Source organism: Syngnathus scovelli, chromosome 15, assembly GCF_024217435.2.
Source record: "Syngnathus scovelli strain Florida chromosome 15, RoL_Ssco_1.2, whole genome shotgun sequence".
NCBI lineage: Eukaryota > Metazoa > Chordata > Actinopteri > Syngnathiformes > Syngnathidae > Syngnathus > Syngnathus scovelli.
In genome coordinates, this window is record NC_090861.1 from 880399 (window position 1) to 894520 (window position 14122).

The window sequence follows — 14122 nt, forward strand, 5'->3', positions numbered from 1 at the left end:
TCGATTATTTTTTTCAACAATCCTGGAGACTTCAAGTGCGCAATCAAATATATTTAAAAGGAAAAACATTTTATTTTCCATGATATGTCGTAAGAGCGAAAACTAATTCCATGGCAGTCTCCTCTCTGTTTATTTAAACAGGAATTGAACAGTAAAAAAAAAAAAAAAAAAAAAGAAAGTTACTTTTGTAGTGCAACTGCGTAGTTTACGTAAAGGGACAGTGTTAACCAAATAGCATGAGCGTTAATGGTGTTCCATATAAACATGTGATGGAAGCACAATTTTGAAAACAAAACACAGTCCGGCGGGACTATGCCCTGTCTGAGCTGTCGTCGCCTCCCAACGCTTCGATCCACTTCAGCTTGTAAAAAAAAAAAAGAGAGAGAGAGAGCAGAAGAAGACGCGAAACCAGTCAGACCAGTACACAACAGAGACGACATGGCATCCGACAGGACCGGTACACAACCTGGAGAAAGCGGGGACATTCATTTAATAGATGAAGATCCGTTTGAGGAATACAGCGGCCATGCCCCAAAAAGACATGCCCGGGTTACAGTCAAATACAACCGCAAAGAGCTGCAGAGACGCCTCGATGTGGAGAAGTGGATCGATGACCGTCTTGACGTGCTCTACTCTGGTCAGGTGGGTCCCACGAGAGGGAGGCACAACCGCAGGTAAATTACCTGTGCTGATCTCCTTTTTGCTTCTCTAATTCTTTTTTTTTTTTTTTGCCAAATAATGAATACAACCGGTTAGGTTTATTATTGTTTTCTTCCACCTGAGCCACAAAACAGTTTTGAATTGTCTTTGCAATGAGGCGACAGGGATCATTCAAGGTTTGGCAGTCCTGACTATCTCGCGGTCCATCTTCTGTTCTAAGAGTTAACAGAGGTGGCCGGCCACTGGGCAGGTCTGTTTCTCCTTAGAAGGACACCTCCCTCCCCTGTCTCCCTCCCCTGTCTCCCTCCCTCCCCTGTCTATCTGTAGTCCAATTCTCCTATATCTGTAATCTGTCTCAGGAGTTATTTCCTTACATGGCCTGTCTGCCTGCCTGTGAGGCGAATAAGGAAGGGGAGGGAAGACAGGATGGAGATAAACAAGTGTGCATCTCTACTGATACTGTAGCTGCCCTTTGCCTTCTTTTATTTTACTTATAAAAATCTTCTAATTGGTCTTGAGGCATGCATCCAAACTAAAGTGGAAAGAAAGAGGGACACAGAGTACAGTGGTGAAGATGAATGAATGAATGTGTCTTTCTCAGGCAGACACACAGCCGATAGATACAATAGCTACAATGGCCATTTGTTCGAAGCTTCTGTAGTGCAATTATGCCCAAACAACAGTGTTAGTATTCAAAGCCACAAATGACTGACATGCAATCTTCACTTTTCACATACGGTTAAACAAGATAAAACATCTTCAAGCTCTATGAGTCTTTGCAAGTGAGGAACTTTTCTGATTTGATTGACCCAAAATGAAATAAAAGGAAAACAACAGCTTTTGGGTCTTACAATTATTGATGAATCAATTCAGTTGGACTTGCTTGAGTACCACTAATTCTAAAAACAAACATTAGTCAGGAGTTTGACTTGTGGTATCTACCGCCGCACAAGATTTTGATATGGATGTGGCCTTTCCATGATAACCTTTCAAATGTTTTGCATCTTTATCTTACGACGTGGTATCAGGAAGAAGATATGCCTGAAGAGGTGAATATTGACGACTTAATTGACCTTCCTGATGATGTGGAACGCGTTAAAAAACTGCAGGTAAAGAAACTAACATTTGATGCCGTTATCCATGTGTGGCATATATACAATGAATATGTCCCACATTTTAATATTAAGCATTTAGATCACACTGAAAAGACAAAAGACAAGTCAAAAGGTTGAACGATACAAAGTCAAACAAATTGAAATATGTTCCACTGCATGTAACGTTTTGTATTCCGTTTTTTACAGGAGCTCCTTCAAAAGTGTAACAAAGATACTGAGGTAATATTTGGGTTTTATTCCATACATCATTTTTTTATTTTGTCCTGATCAGGTTGTGGCCAAGGCTGGCCGTTGAGGGCTGTTAGTATTTTCGTATCAAAAAATAAAAACAACAGACAATACACTGGCCCACAATTTAGAAGGAGCAGTACATGACTGCATTTAAAATATGAACAGCAAAAAGCAAATACACACAGTAGAAAAGACTGGAACGTGTACACTAGCGCCACCTGTAGGAAAATCCTTGCATTTGATGTGACACAATTGTGCTGTATTCTTCTCAAGACCTTCGTCAGAGAGCTGGTGGAGAAGCTACAGGGAGTTCATAAGGAGGAAGAGCTGCAGAGTGAAGGCGTGGAGCATCCCGTCATTGCTCACAGCCACCATCGCCATGAACCTTATCACTTCAACAAACCACACCATTTCCACCAAGGCCAGAACCAGACCCTTTGACAAGCTGCCCCAACCTCAATTATATACACACATAACACACAGTCATTAAAAACCCATAACACTCATGTATTTAATGATCCATATGATTTGTTTGTCAAATCCTTGCAAATAGATATACAAAACATTTTGTGTCTGTCTGACGATGACGTGCTTGTGGCACAGTGCGAGAGAAGAAACAAGTGGCTCTTCCGTCACTTCAAACTCATGACCATTATTTCTAAACTATTATTCATTTAAAAGTGTAGTCAAATAGAATGCATGTATGTTTTTACACATCCATCATCATAGTCATGATTAAATTGTGTTTTTTCAAGTATATTAAAATGAAACCACCAAGCTATCCTTGCAGTATTTGTTTGTTGACTACAGTATATCACATTATGGGACGATGGTCAATTACCAAAGTCTCCGTTAGGTGGCAGAAACAATTTTATCTTGAAAGCTTTTGCCATAGGGGAGTCCGGGCAAGTGTAGTGCTCCCTCCCTCCCTCCATCCTGTTCAGGGTCACAGGGGTCGCTGGAGCCTATCCCATCTGACATGGGGCAATAGGCAGACCACACCCTGAATTGCTCGGCAGCCAGTCAGAGGGTCCATATGGAGATGAACTAGCAGCCACACCCACATGCACACCATCATCATCAAGCACTCGAGTCAGGTGAGTGTACCCTGGCACCATCAATCAGCAAGTGATAATGATTGATTTCATTTCACTTCAATTTTTTATTCAACTGTTATATCTTGCCCAAGCATCTACTCCTGGTAGGTTGTAACAAAGAACCACCATGTCTTCTATATCAACTGGTATTTTTTGGTGCCATTTATGTGGGTGGACCTCAAACAAAAGATTTTTTATAACCAGACTTCATGCACAGGCACAAAGAAATGTCCGGCAGTTTCCTTTATGTGACATTAGAGCCTGATTATTACGGCCCTGCTACGGCAATGAAGTTATGTTACAAACGATATGGCATCAACCCAAGCGTCTATCATCATTGCTGCTCACTTCCGCTACGTTGCCACTGATGCATGAATGGAATTTGCACTCAAGGGCATCCATTCATCCTTCAAATTCTGCCACGCCAAGACAGAAGTTAGAGGGATTCATGGAACTGGCAGAGGGGGGGGCTGAAGCTTTGCTGGTGTAGGAGGGGTAGAAGCGACAGGACAGGCCTTTCCTCAGGAAAACATATCACCTTCCACCACAATAGAGCTGGCCAGGAAACCACGGGCAGCCACATTGCTCTCTTGAGTCCACGAGTACTTTCAGACACACTCTCGCACTCATCAGTCACACACACACGCACAAACATAAAGCCTGCACACTCCAGGATGACACGCTACTGAAATACTACAAGGATCATTTTCTTCTCAGGTAAGACTGCATTTTTGGTGGCTTTCACATTGCTCCATCGCTCGATTGTGTTTTCTAAAAATGTTTCTTTATCCATACAGGTGTGATACAGGTAACGTTGCTAATAGATGATGACACTTGCTTTGTCTATTATTACAGCATCAAATACAGTTGAAATATTTGTCATGAATCATTTTTGTATAAAGTCAAGAAACGGCACAGGTGGAGTGATAGACTCATTCTTTTTTGTCCCTTGTTCTTGTTCAACAGTTCAAATCTCAAGCACAAACATGCCTATTCTAAAGAAGCTCCCAGGTAGGTCAAAGAGCTGCCATGAGTTCCCCAGAGTGAATGGTGAACTTATTCTCCCGAGGCTTGACCTGGACCTCAAGGACTTAAATGATCTGAATGAATTGCACGAACTGAAGGATCTGAAAAAGAACCTGAACCCTTTTGAGGACGTTGACTTGGATGAGGATGAGAGGAACGACGGTGACATGGGGCTCATTATGGGAGAGGTCAGGGGTAACCTCCAGCTCAGGTCCTCTCGAGATGGAGAAGAGGAGGAAAACGAGCTGAATGCCGAGAGGCACGGCGCGGGAACTCTTAAAGGAAAGCCGCTAAGGGGCACCCTGGAGCGCATTTGTGGTGTGTCGCCACTGAAAACCCTTGGAAAATTGGGCAAGGGGCTCCGCAAATCTGGACGGAGTGTGTGGGGGCACAGTTTACCCCGCTACAGCCCTGGAGACTCAAACACACTCCCAACACAACGGGAAAAAAGGAAAGGACTACGCAGAAGCTCAGAAGGAATTATGACTTTATTCCGGTGAGGATGGCCACACACACAATTGTTGCCACGTGTGTATATGTGTGTAAATGTGTGTGTGCGGCAAAAATGCGTTCCGTTCAGGTCACTTTCGTCCAAATTCTGAACGAGTTCATGAACTTTTGTTGAGGTACAACCCGAGCCTTTATACTGTAAGACATTCGGCCTATATAACATAATAAAGGCTGACACGACAACGGGACAAAGCATACAAAGGAAATGGCAGCTGCATAAGTGATACATTAAGCGACACATCGCAAAACGACAAAGTGTCAAGAAACAATCTACGTATCTATCCATTTGGTCATGAGTGAGGCATCTGCACCCCCTCCCTATTTCTGTTTTTAATTCTGCGGCTCCTGTGCAGCGTTACCGGCGGCCGTCGCAAGGAGGAGCGCAGAGAAAGCCTGCCCTGTGGGGACCTGAGTGCAGACGGTGAGGCGGAGGCGGAGGCGGAGGCATCTCGGCGGCCCTCTTTCCTCAGGATGGTCACCCTTGGCAAGATGAAGAGGGAATCCATGTCTGACCAGGCTTCACAGGAGACTGATGAGGAAACCGAGGAAAAGGAACCAGTGGTCAAAACCAGAGAGCCCCTCTCAGGTAGACAACCAGGATATCTCTGATCACAAGTGATGCTATGACTTATTGTGTTGAATCCAAAGCTCGTTGGTCGGTCCATAAATTTGAGCTTCCACTGTAATTCTTGGGGACAACTGCCTTGACTATATGGCTCCTTGCCTAATAAATTGCGACTGACGTGAACTCCACGTAATCCTGAGTCATTGGATTCAATCAACAGTCTGTTAAACCAGGAAACGAGTGCACTTCCTATACCCTCGTTCAACGTATTTTTGCTCGACTGACTACGCAGGGAACAATGTTTGTCATGGAAAAGAGACAAAAATAGATCCGACTCGGGAGCCATCAAAGTCACATGGACCTTCGTGCAATGTCCAGGGTTTAGTCTGTAGTTCATTCATTCATGTATCTGAGATCTTTTCCGGACCACTGAAACTAATTTGCTTTACTCTCAACAGTACTGGAGATTTTACAGTTAGTCAACCATCGAGATCTGCTCCTTGCTGACACGCACATCCAGGAGCTGGAACGAGAGTGTGAGCTGCTCTCTCTTTTGCCGTCAAGTCCCGTCGTCAGTCCTGCTCCCTTCGGCGCTTCTGGCATGAGTCCTTTATCGTCTTCATCCTTGGATGAGTCACTCAGCTCCAACGCAACTCAGGATTCAAGCCGTCGTAAAGAGAAAGACGTGGAGCTTCTCTACGAGGCTTTAATGAGAGAGATGTGGGATGTGGTCCGCGAGTCTCTCCGTCAGCCCAGTGCCGGACACAACCTCGGGTATGTGGTACTGGTTATTCAGCAGGAGGAGAATGCGGATGTGGCCTGGGCTGTCAGAGAGAAGAACAAGCTAGAGCGAGATCTGGACGCAGCTCCCCAGATCCAACAAAGCCACCGTCCTCGACGATTGAAAATGAAGTGGAGAGAAGCTGTGGCGGAGGCTGCTGACTGGAGCCTGCCCAACCAGGTGGACACTCAGGCGGGCCAGCTGGCCTCCTACCTGGAGCGTCTGAGGAGTCGGATGGTGGATGACCTGGACGCGGCCAAGAGGAATGCTGTGTCCATTTACCCCGAGGAGTTTTCTGCATTCCAGGTGTATGTGGAAAGTTATCATCAAGCCGTGGCTAAACGTCTACGGACACTTACCCATGGCCCGCTGCAGATTACCGATGTCTATTCACTGTTGGATTGGTTCTACAACATCTACAACCGGTAGAGTACATCAGTCATAGCGTGAAAACCACTCAAATAGCTTTTTTTGAATCACATCTTTCTCTTCCAAGTGATGTCCTGGGAACCATTGGCACCGCAACGCCTATCAACTATGGTTCCCTGGAACCTCTTCTGCCTCAAGACACGGTGGACCGATTGGAAACGGAGTGTCTTAGCATTGTCAAGGTAAGAAAAGTGTTTTATTTGACTGCCCCGCCCGATGTAACAAGGCTCATTTAATGTCTATTGGATTGGCAGGAGAAGGTGTCCAAAGAGCTCATTCAGGTTCTGGATGACGAAGAGAGGCGATGGGCCCAGACGCTACACATTGAGGAGTATCAGTCCCACCTAGCACCGTCGGTCATTCAGGTCATATTTTTTGTCTGGTGACATTTACAGACTTAACTGCTATGTATGATGCATAACTGAGGAATTTTACAATTCCAGAGGCTGAAGGTAGATCTGGACAAATCTACTTCTGTGAACCAATTCCTAGGGGCAAGGGTGGCTCGCTTTAGTCTCATCGGTTTGGCTGACTTTCTTCATAGGTGAGTTGAAAAATCGGGATCTGGGCTTCATGGGAAATTGCTTCTGCTGGACGTAGCTTTGGGCTCTTTGTGGATCCGGATTTTCAAAGCAAATGTTGTGTGCAGTTTCCAAAGGAAAGTGCAGATGTTCCACGAGACCCAGGCAGAGTTTGGCGATCGAGGAGATGGATATGTTTCCAGGACCATAGCGCTAGTCAACTGCTGCCCTCCTCTCAGGTAAAATCTTGCAATTTTATTTTGAAGATGGCTTTCAGAATGTGAATATTCATGTTCTTGTTGGACACGGTAGAGCCTTTGTGGAGCGCTGCAGGCAGTGTGATCCGCAGGCCAGCGAGCCTTCAGCAAAAAGAGCCAACTCCTCCCTGGACAAGATCATCAACCTTTCTGTGAAGGTGCTGGCCGATAGACTGTTTGAGCACATTAGGGTGAGCAAATGTCCAACCGTTTAGTCGGTCGGACAGCTCCCGTTTGAACCGTCCATTGTCATTTCCAGCCATTTTTTGACAAAATGATCAAGAGAAAATGGCTGACCAACACCGATACCTTCGGGGCCATCGAAACCAGCATTAAACAACACTTCAAAAAGTTCAGACGGATGGATCCTCCACCGTATCAGGTATGGATTGTTTGACCAGGTTTCTAAGAGAATATTTTCATTGGATTTTTTTTTCCTTCACCGACATAGACGCTGGTGGGTGAGGTGCACCGCCGGGTCCTGGTCGAGTATGTACGAGCCATCATGCGGGGTCGGCTCATTTGCACCTCGTCCAAGATGAGAAAGAGAATGGCTTTCCGCTTACAAGACGAAGCCAAACAGATTAAAGGGCTCTTTCAGGATTTGGTGAGTCGGTTCTTCATACAAAACAATTTGCTATCGGGTAATGCAGAGATGAAAGTCTGCACTAGGACCGAATAGAATGGCAAGGATGGTTGCAGGCTCCATCTGCCCCTCCAACTTCCGAAGTCAGGACGAAGCCAGACACTGTTGATACAGCAGGGAGTTATGACAAATGGTTGCAGCCGGCGAGTTGGAGATGGATGATCTCAGCTTACGTTAGCACTAACCCGAAAGGGGAAGAGGCTGTAAAACAACTTGGCCTGACAGCGTGCCATTTGCCCTCTTTCTGTGCCCGAGTTCAAACAAGTGTCCGTCACCTCGCTTGACAACAGGAAGCTGCTGTGTTCAGAGGGAACTTCCTGTTCCTGTCAGCTGGCTGACTTTGAAGTGAGTGCGGGATGGCCTTGATGGCCTTTTTCGCTGAAGAGGAGAATGAATTGACTGTGAAAAATGGAAACTGGCAAGGGAGGCAGGGAGGCGGCAGAGTTTTAGTGACGGGAGAAAACGATTATTTTTAGCAAATGTCAAACCAAAGAATTCCGCTGTCTTTGGAGGCAAACAATAGCCAGGAAAAACGGAATTTTATTATTTACTTAGTAAACATTTTTGCTTTGCCTTTGAGAAACTTTGACTCAACTTTATTCATCCCTTAGATGACCTTTTCAGCAAATTCTAGTAGCTTAGTACAGACAACACATAAGAATCTCTAAATAATGGTAACAATATCAAACAAATGAATAAAGTCAATGCATAAAATAATGCTGAATGGCAAACATTATGACGGTAAATAATCCGATTTGCATGTTTGTTTCAGGAATCAAGTTCATCTTGGTTGGACAGTCTCATCTGCCACCTAGCTGATGTTGTTCTCCTCGAAGACACGCCCTCCATCCAGATGGAGGTTGCTGTACTGGTCAAAGAGTTTCCAGATATTCGGTAAGAGTTGAACACCTTTTCTTTATGTGAATACATCTTGTCAGCATGTGTCTATAAGAAGAATTTCTGGATTTATATTCTGCATGCTTGGGCTGTTGTTTTTGGCATCCAGCCAAGGGAAATCTATGCGTATGTATGTTTTTTTTGTCACAATGGATCAAAACAAGGAAAGGCGCATGAAAACATATCATCCATTAACTTTGCTATTTTTGGGTTTGCTATTCTGTTGTGAGAGTGAATAAGGCGACGAGGCCTCAGGCTAGGAGGGGGTGAGGCTCAACTGCCAAAGATGTTTGTTCACAGATTAAGACTTGAGATGACACTTGGCAACCTTAGCGCCTGTGACGCAGAAGTCTCCAAAGAGCAGACAGGAAGCTGCTGCCGAGTACTTCCTGTTCCTGTCACCCAGCAGGAGACAGACTGGTGCCACGTAGGGAGAGAGAGAGAGAGAGAGATAGCTCCCTCCATAGACCTGAGACCCTTTTTATTTACTCTGGTATTCCGTCTTGGTATTTTAGGACATTCCTGCTTCATGAATCATTTCGGTAGTCCTGACTGGATTATCTTTTGTGTTTCATCAAAAACGTTTGGAAAACAATGCCCATCAATCCTACTTGGATGGATTAACAGTGACCTAAATGATACCAAAAATACTTTTTAAGCTAAAGAAAAAATTCTGACAGAATGAATCCGATTATTCGATGAATTGATGGAATAATCGATAGGATAATCAATTCTAAAAATATTCAATAGTGACGGCAGCCCTTCTGGTAAGTGGACTAATATTTGCTTACGGCACATACAAAAAACCAGTAGTTGCTTCCCAGAAACAGATGACTCAGACGGATGTGATAAAAAGTCATTACTGTCCGTCCTGATGACGCCCATGTCATCACCTTCCACTCACCACCTCCGTCTGTCCGTGTCCTTCCTCACACCAGGCAGAAGCACGTCTCCACCCTGCTGAATATCCGAGGCATGATGCGCCAGACGGAGCGTCTGGAAATTCTCAACATAGTCAAAGACTTTCAATGCGGCTCGACCTTAATCAGCCGGGATCACGCCATCTTTACTGATATTCCCATCACTTCGGAGATGCACTGCATTAGCCTGGGATTCCTGCGTCTCGCCATGGCTGTCACCAATTGGTTCTCGGAGCACCGACCGAGGCGAAACCGTAGAAAAAGTGGCGGAAACGCAAGTGGCACTAACGCAAGTGGCACAAAGGCAAGTGGCAGAAAGGCAAGTGGCAGAAAGGCAAGAGCTCAATCCACTGAGAATCAGGACATTGACGACATGAATCAATTTAACAGAGAAGAGTAGAAAAATGGTGTGAAAGTGAAGAAGAGCAGTTGCAGTCATACTGTGATAAGATGAGACATATACGCACCTTGCCAAAAAATGGAGCGTGCTGACCCTATGTAAAGAAACTTGACTTGAGGTACTGCTCCTTCTGATCACACTCGCGTAACACATGACCTTTTGTTTTATTCCTGATCTCAACAAGTCATTAACTCATTCACTGGCAACCCAGTGAATATCTTTGACGTCTATAACTGTCAATGGCACTGAATGAATTAAGAAACAATTCAGCTTCAGCTTTCTAAAATGATAATGCCATCATAGCAGAGGCAATTCAATATGATGCTTTGTTGTTTATCATTTATTTACCTGGCAATATATATATATATATATATATATGGAGATATATATATATACACTGTACCCACGTTTGGTTTATACACAAAAGTGATGTGTTGAACTCTTCACTGTGAATGATATGGATCTATTGCTGGAAACTTAATAAAGACCCATTGATTGGGTAGATTGAGCCGCTTTTATAAATAATAGTTCATAGAATTTATATGTATATAATAATTTATATGTTTATATTATATATCTATTTAAAATGTATATAATTTTATAATAATGAATAACGATGCTTAGGTGTAAAGTTTAGGGAAATGAGCTTCAATATTTATTATTATTCTGGAAATATTGTCCTGTTCCCATCTCCCTGCTTCTAGCTTTAGCTGTTGTGCTCCCTGAACATGGGCGTGTCAAGCAGCAGCTATTTTCAACAATACGTACGTATATCAAACAGACCAGGTTGTGACGCAGAAGCAACACTGCCTCAATATAAACACAAATGCACACGTGTTTATCTTAAGGATATGGCCGATCTTGAAATATAGGGCTCCACCGACCTTACTCGATGACGCTCAGCTTGTGAATATCAAAAAAGGTCACACAACCCCGAGGCCAACAACGGGATGTTTTGCGGTAAACAAAGATTTCCTGTTGTCCTGTGAGGTGCCAACGGATGCTTTAATTGGAGCCAAGTTTACGTTTAGCCCTGGGGGGAATTTCCTCTCGGACACTCTGAGTGAATGTGCGGTGCATGTGAGTTTTCTTATTTATTGTTTTGATGTCAAAGTTGCCCGTGGACTCCATATAGGAATTCATCTGGATAATCAAATCATTCTCGAGACTGTTAAACTTGTCTATCAAAAGTGTATTCATAAAAAAGAAATAATTCAATATCTTAGTTGTTAAAGTTTAGACAATCAAATTCTAGATGACCTATTTTGCCAAGTTGTTAACCTCTAATCAGTGCCTCATTATTTTTGGCCCCCAGTTTATACAATAACGTGTGCGTGTTTGTGTGTGCGTGTTTTAACGCGTTCCATGCAGCCAGAGTACGGACAAGGGAAAAACATTAAATGGGAATCATTTGAATGTTGGCTTTGGCAATGTCAATTGTCTGTTGGATGTTTCTGCGAAATCATTATCAGACATCCTTTCATATATCAAGATAATGGCCTGTTTTTCAGGCATCCCATGTGGGGAATGGCATTTGCCAATGAGAAAGGCAGGTAGGAAGAAATTCTTGATGGAGGTTTCTCCATCTGCGAGCTTTCAAAGAGGAAGAGTAGTCAGTATCACAATGCAATCCCTGGGAAGCACTCCTCTACTTCCTCTCATTAACACGGCCGGCCGGTCGGTCGGTCGTTCGGCCGGCCGGCTCTGCGATGGAAAATCCATCTGGCTGGATTTGCTGTTTGTTTTGGGAAGCAAGCATTGCCCTGTCTTTGTTTTCACTGTCATGCAATTTCATGCGTGCAGACTTTTCCCTTTGTTTTCCTGCCTGTCATTCTTCGTATATCTATAAGGACGCGATCCAGTGCCATCAGGATTCTTTGCTTCTAATGACTTTTTCTTCCTTTGTTGGCTGGTCAAAGTCCATGCACCATACATGCATTGTTTTGCAATTATAGGGATTGATGTTTGGCAGTCTGCCTTATAAGAGAAAGGAATCTCAGCTCGGGCTGATTATATAAATGTGTATAAAACAATATATATGTATAAAATTATATATATATTCCTTTAGCTTAATGCTAATTAATAATGAGTGTTTATGTCTGAAGCTTAAAGGCATGTTTACCTGAGGTGTGGTCAAGTTCAGCAGACACGTTGCGTAACCCACGTAAACTTCCGGCAAGATGCCAAAGCCAGAACCTAGCGTCCTCACCCACGTCCAGAACATACTGTCACTCAGGATGGCTGCCCACTTGAAGCAAAACAATGGTACACTTTGTCACTGCGGTTGGGATATCCTGATTTATGCTATCTGGGGTCTCCATCAAGTGCAACTTTATTTAGCAACGTGGAGGTGCATGCTCCAGACGCCCCCCCGTAAGATTAGACATGGCAAAATGTTCATTTCACTGTGAGCAGACATTAAATCATGGCTCTCAAAGCCAGTGCAGGAAGTTCACCTTTGTTCAAAACTGGACCTACAGTCCAAAATAAACTCTTGGAAAGTATTCATATGAAATTAGTCACTCTTGAAATTTATGACCAAAACATCTGCATGAGAATTTCGATGAATCCCCAAAAGAATGTCCTGGGTGGACATGTGGATATGAATGTTGTGCTGGCCTGTTGCCATTGAGACTGTAAACATCCCAACCTGTGGGCTTATTTGTTTTCCTTTGTTTAAACTATTTTGACGTCTCTATAATAGAGAGAGAAAAACAGGGTGAGGCGTTTGTTGCTGGAGCGGTATTTATGTGAGCACATCCCATTTGCCTCACAAACTTGGCTGGACTGGACTGCTTCCAAATACAAATCAGCCAGCGATACATCCATCAATTCAAAGATAAAAACGCTTGTTTTTGGCCAATAGTACCGATTGACTGGCCGAGAATGAAAGAAGCCTTTTGTGGGACAAAGGCAGCAGTTGTTGTTTGTGAAGAAGTGTCCCCAAGCCCCCCCCCAGCCACCCCCCCAGCCTTTGCTTTGCTAAACATTTTTCTCCTGCTATTTTGCAAAGAGGAAAACTACTTTGCATTTTGTAGTTAAACAATGGTTCCTCTTGTGAAATATGGCAACAGGCGGCTCACCTTTGGCTCCTTGTGCTTTCTCCCTAGGCTTATTTACGCAAGCAGGTTGTGTTCTTCACCCCACCAGGAAGAGGTGTTGCAGGAAAGCCACAAAGCGCTGGTCACATTTAGAGTAAACCGACTGCCACAGACTTGCAAATAGGCCTTGTCTTGTCTGAAGAAGGTGAATAGAAGGGTAAACACAGACATGACCTCTGCGCTACTATCAGGAGGAGGGTCCATTCGGTACCCCTCCCTGCATATTTCCACATTGTTTTGAGGTTGGGCTGACCTCAAGCATAACCCGTGTGCTAAACTCCATGTTTAGACATCTGGATAGGAGTTGAATTTTTATTTATTTATTTACCCTGTGGGTAAAAGCAGTACAGATAACGGATCTTTATTCATGTATTTATTTGGCTGTGTGTCTGATTTGCGCTGCCCCCGTAATATGTGCTCAATGCATACCTATTGTCTGACATGACATTAATTTGAGTCACTCAGCCCTAAATTAGGCCAAGCACGCTTCTTTTACATGCACGCTTACTGTCTTTGGATAATTTGAACACTTGCAGCGCCAAGGAGAGTTATTAATGCAACGCAAACTCTCTCACCCCTCCCTGAACCACAATCAATCTTTCATCAGGAAAGCATTTAAGCAGGAGCCTAATGACTCCACATCCTTCTGCCCTCCTGCTGACAGTGCTTGGCAAAGCTGGCCCGGTTTAACAATCGCTCCCTTCTGCCCTTTGACACATGAACTTGCTTCTCTTTACTCAGACTTGTCAGGGTAATCTGTATGACCTAAACCTCCTTTGGTGATTATTTCAAAATGTGTGCAAAATGTGTGGAAAGAGGACAACTGCACAACCAAACAGAAGAGCCGACGGTGTGCACTTTCTAGCTCACTCGTGACATCTAGTGGGCACATGGGGGAAATGATACGTTTCAAGATTTCATCTGCTATACTTGCCTTTGTACAGCCGGTGTCAGTAGAGAGCTAAT

General features: G+C 44.0%; 2 protein-coding genes across 4 annotated transcripts; both read left to right on the forward strand.

Annotated features, from left to right (window-relative positions):
- Nucleotides 1-258: 258 nt before the first annotated feature.
- On the forward strand, nucleotides 259-2787 carry ppp1r14aa (protein phosphatase 1, regulatory (inhibitor) subunit 14Aa). Its single transcript, XM_049743039.2, has 4 exons — nucleotides 259-642; nucleotides 1689-1769; nucleotides 1962-1994; nucleotides 2280-2787. The coding sequence occupies exons 1-4, from the start codon at nucleotides 313-315 to the stop codon at nucleotides 2445-2447; spliced, it is 612 nt and encodes a 203-aa protein (XP_049598996.1). The 5' UTR covers nucleotides 259-312; the 3' UTR covers nucleotides 2448-2787.
- A 107-nt stretch (nucleotides 2788-2894) lies between these two features.
- exoc3l2a (exocyst complex component 3-like 2a) lies at nucleotides 2895-10563 on the forward strand. 3 transcript variants are annotated; one of them, XM_049743024.2, is made up of 13 exons: nucleotides 2895-3820; nucleotides 4070-4625; nucleotides 4993-5225; nucleotides 5663-6410; nucleotides 6482-6596; nucleotides 6669-6779; nucleotides 6858-6958; nucleotides 7064-7174; nucleotides 7248-7383; nucleotides 7452-7574; nucleotides 7644-7799; nucleotides 8611-8732; nucleotides 9674-10563. In XM_049743024.2, the coding sequence occupies exons 2-13, from the start codon at nucleotides 4090-4092 to the stop codon at nucleotides 10053-10055; spliced, it is 2874 nt and encodes a 957-aa protein (XP_049598981.1). In that variant the 5' UTR covers nucleotides 2895-3820; nucleotides 4070-4089; the 3' UTR covers nucleotides 10056-10563. The 3 variants fall into 3 exon arrangements, with proteins under 3 accessions (XP_049598981.1, XP_049598980.1, XP_049598979.1); XM_049743023.1 differs by lacking the exon at nucleotides 2895-3820 and adding an exon at nucleotides 3848-3911; XM_049743022.1 differs by lacking the exon at nucleotides 2895-3820 and having other exon boundaries at nucleotides 3918-4625.
- The last annotated feature ends 3559 nt before the right edge of the window (nucleotides 10564-14122 follow it).

Excerpts from the sequence above, each read along its gene's own strand:
- ppp1r14aa (XM_049743039.2), top strand. The coding sequence starts at position 313 with ATGCCCTGTCTGAGCTGTCGTCGCCTCCCAACGCTTCGATCCACTTCA. Across the intron at positions 1,770-1,961 it reads AACGCGTTAAAAAACTGCAG|GAGCTCCTTCAAAAGTGTAA; the intron begins GTAAAGAAACTA and ends CGTTTTTTACAG. Across the intron at positions 1,995-2,279 it reads AGTGTAACAAAGATACTGAG|ACCTTCGTCAGAGAGCTGGT; the intron begins GTAATATTTGGG and ends ATTCTTCTCAAG.
- exoc3l2a (XM_049743022.1), top strand. The coding sequence starts at position 3,928 with ATGATGACACTTGCTTTGTCTATTATTACAGCATCAAATACAGTTGAA. Across the intron at positions 6,411-6,481 it reads TTCTACAACATCTACAACCG|TGATGTCCTGGGAACCATTG; the intron begins GTAGAGTACATC and ends TTCTCTTCCAAG. Across the intron at positions 7,800-8,610 it reads AAGGGCTCTTTCAGGATTTG|GAATCAAGTTCATCTTGGTT; the intron begins GTGAGTCGGTTC and ends TGTTTGTTTCAG.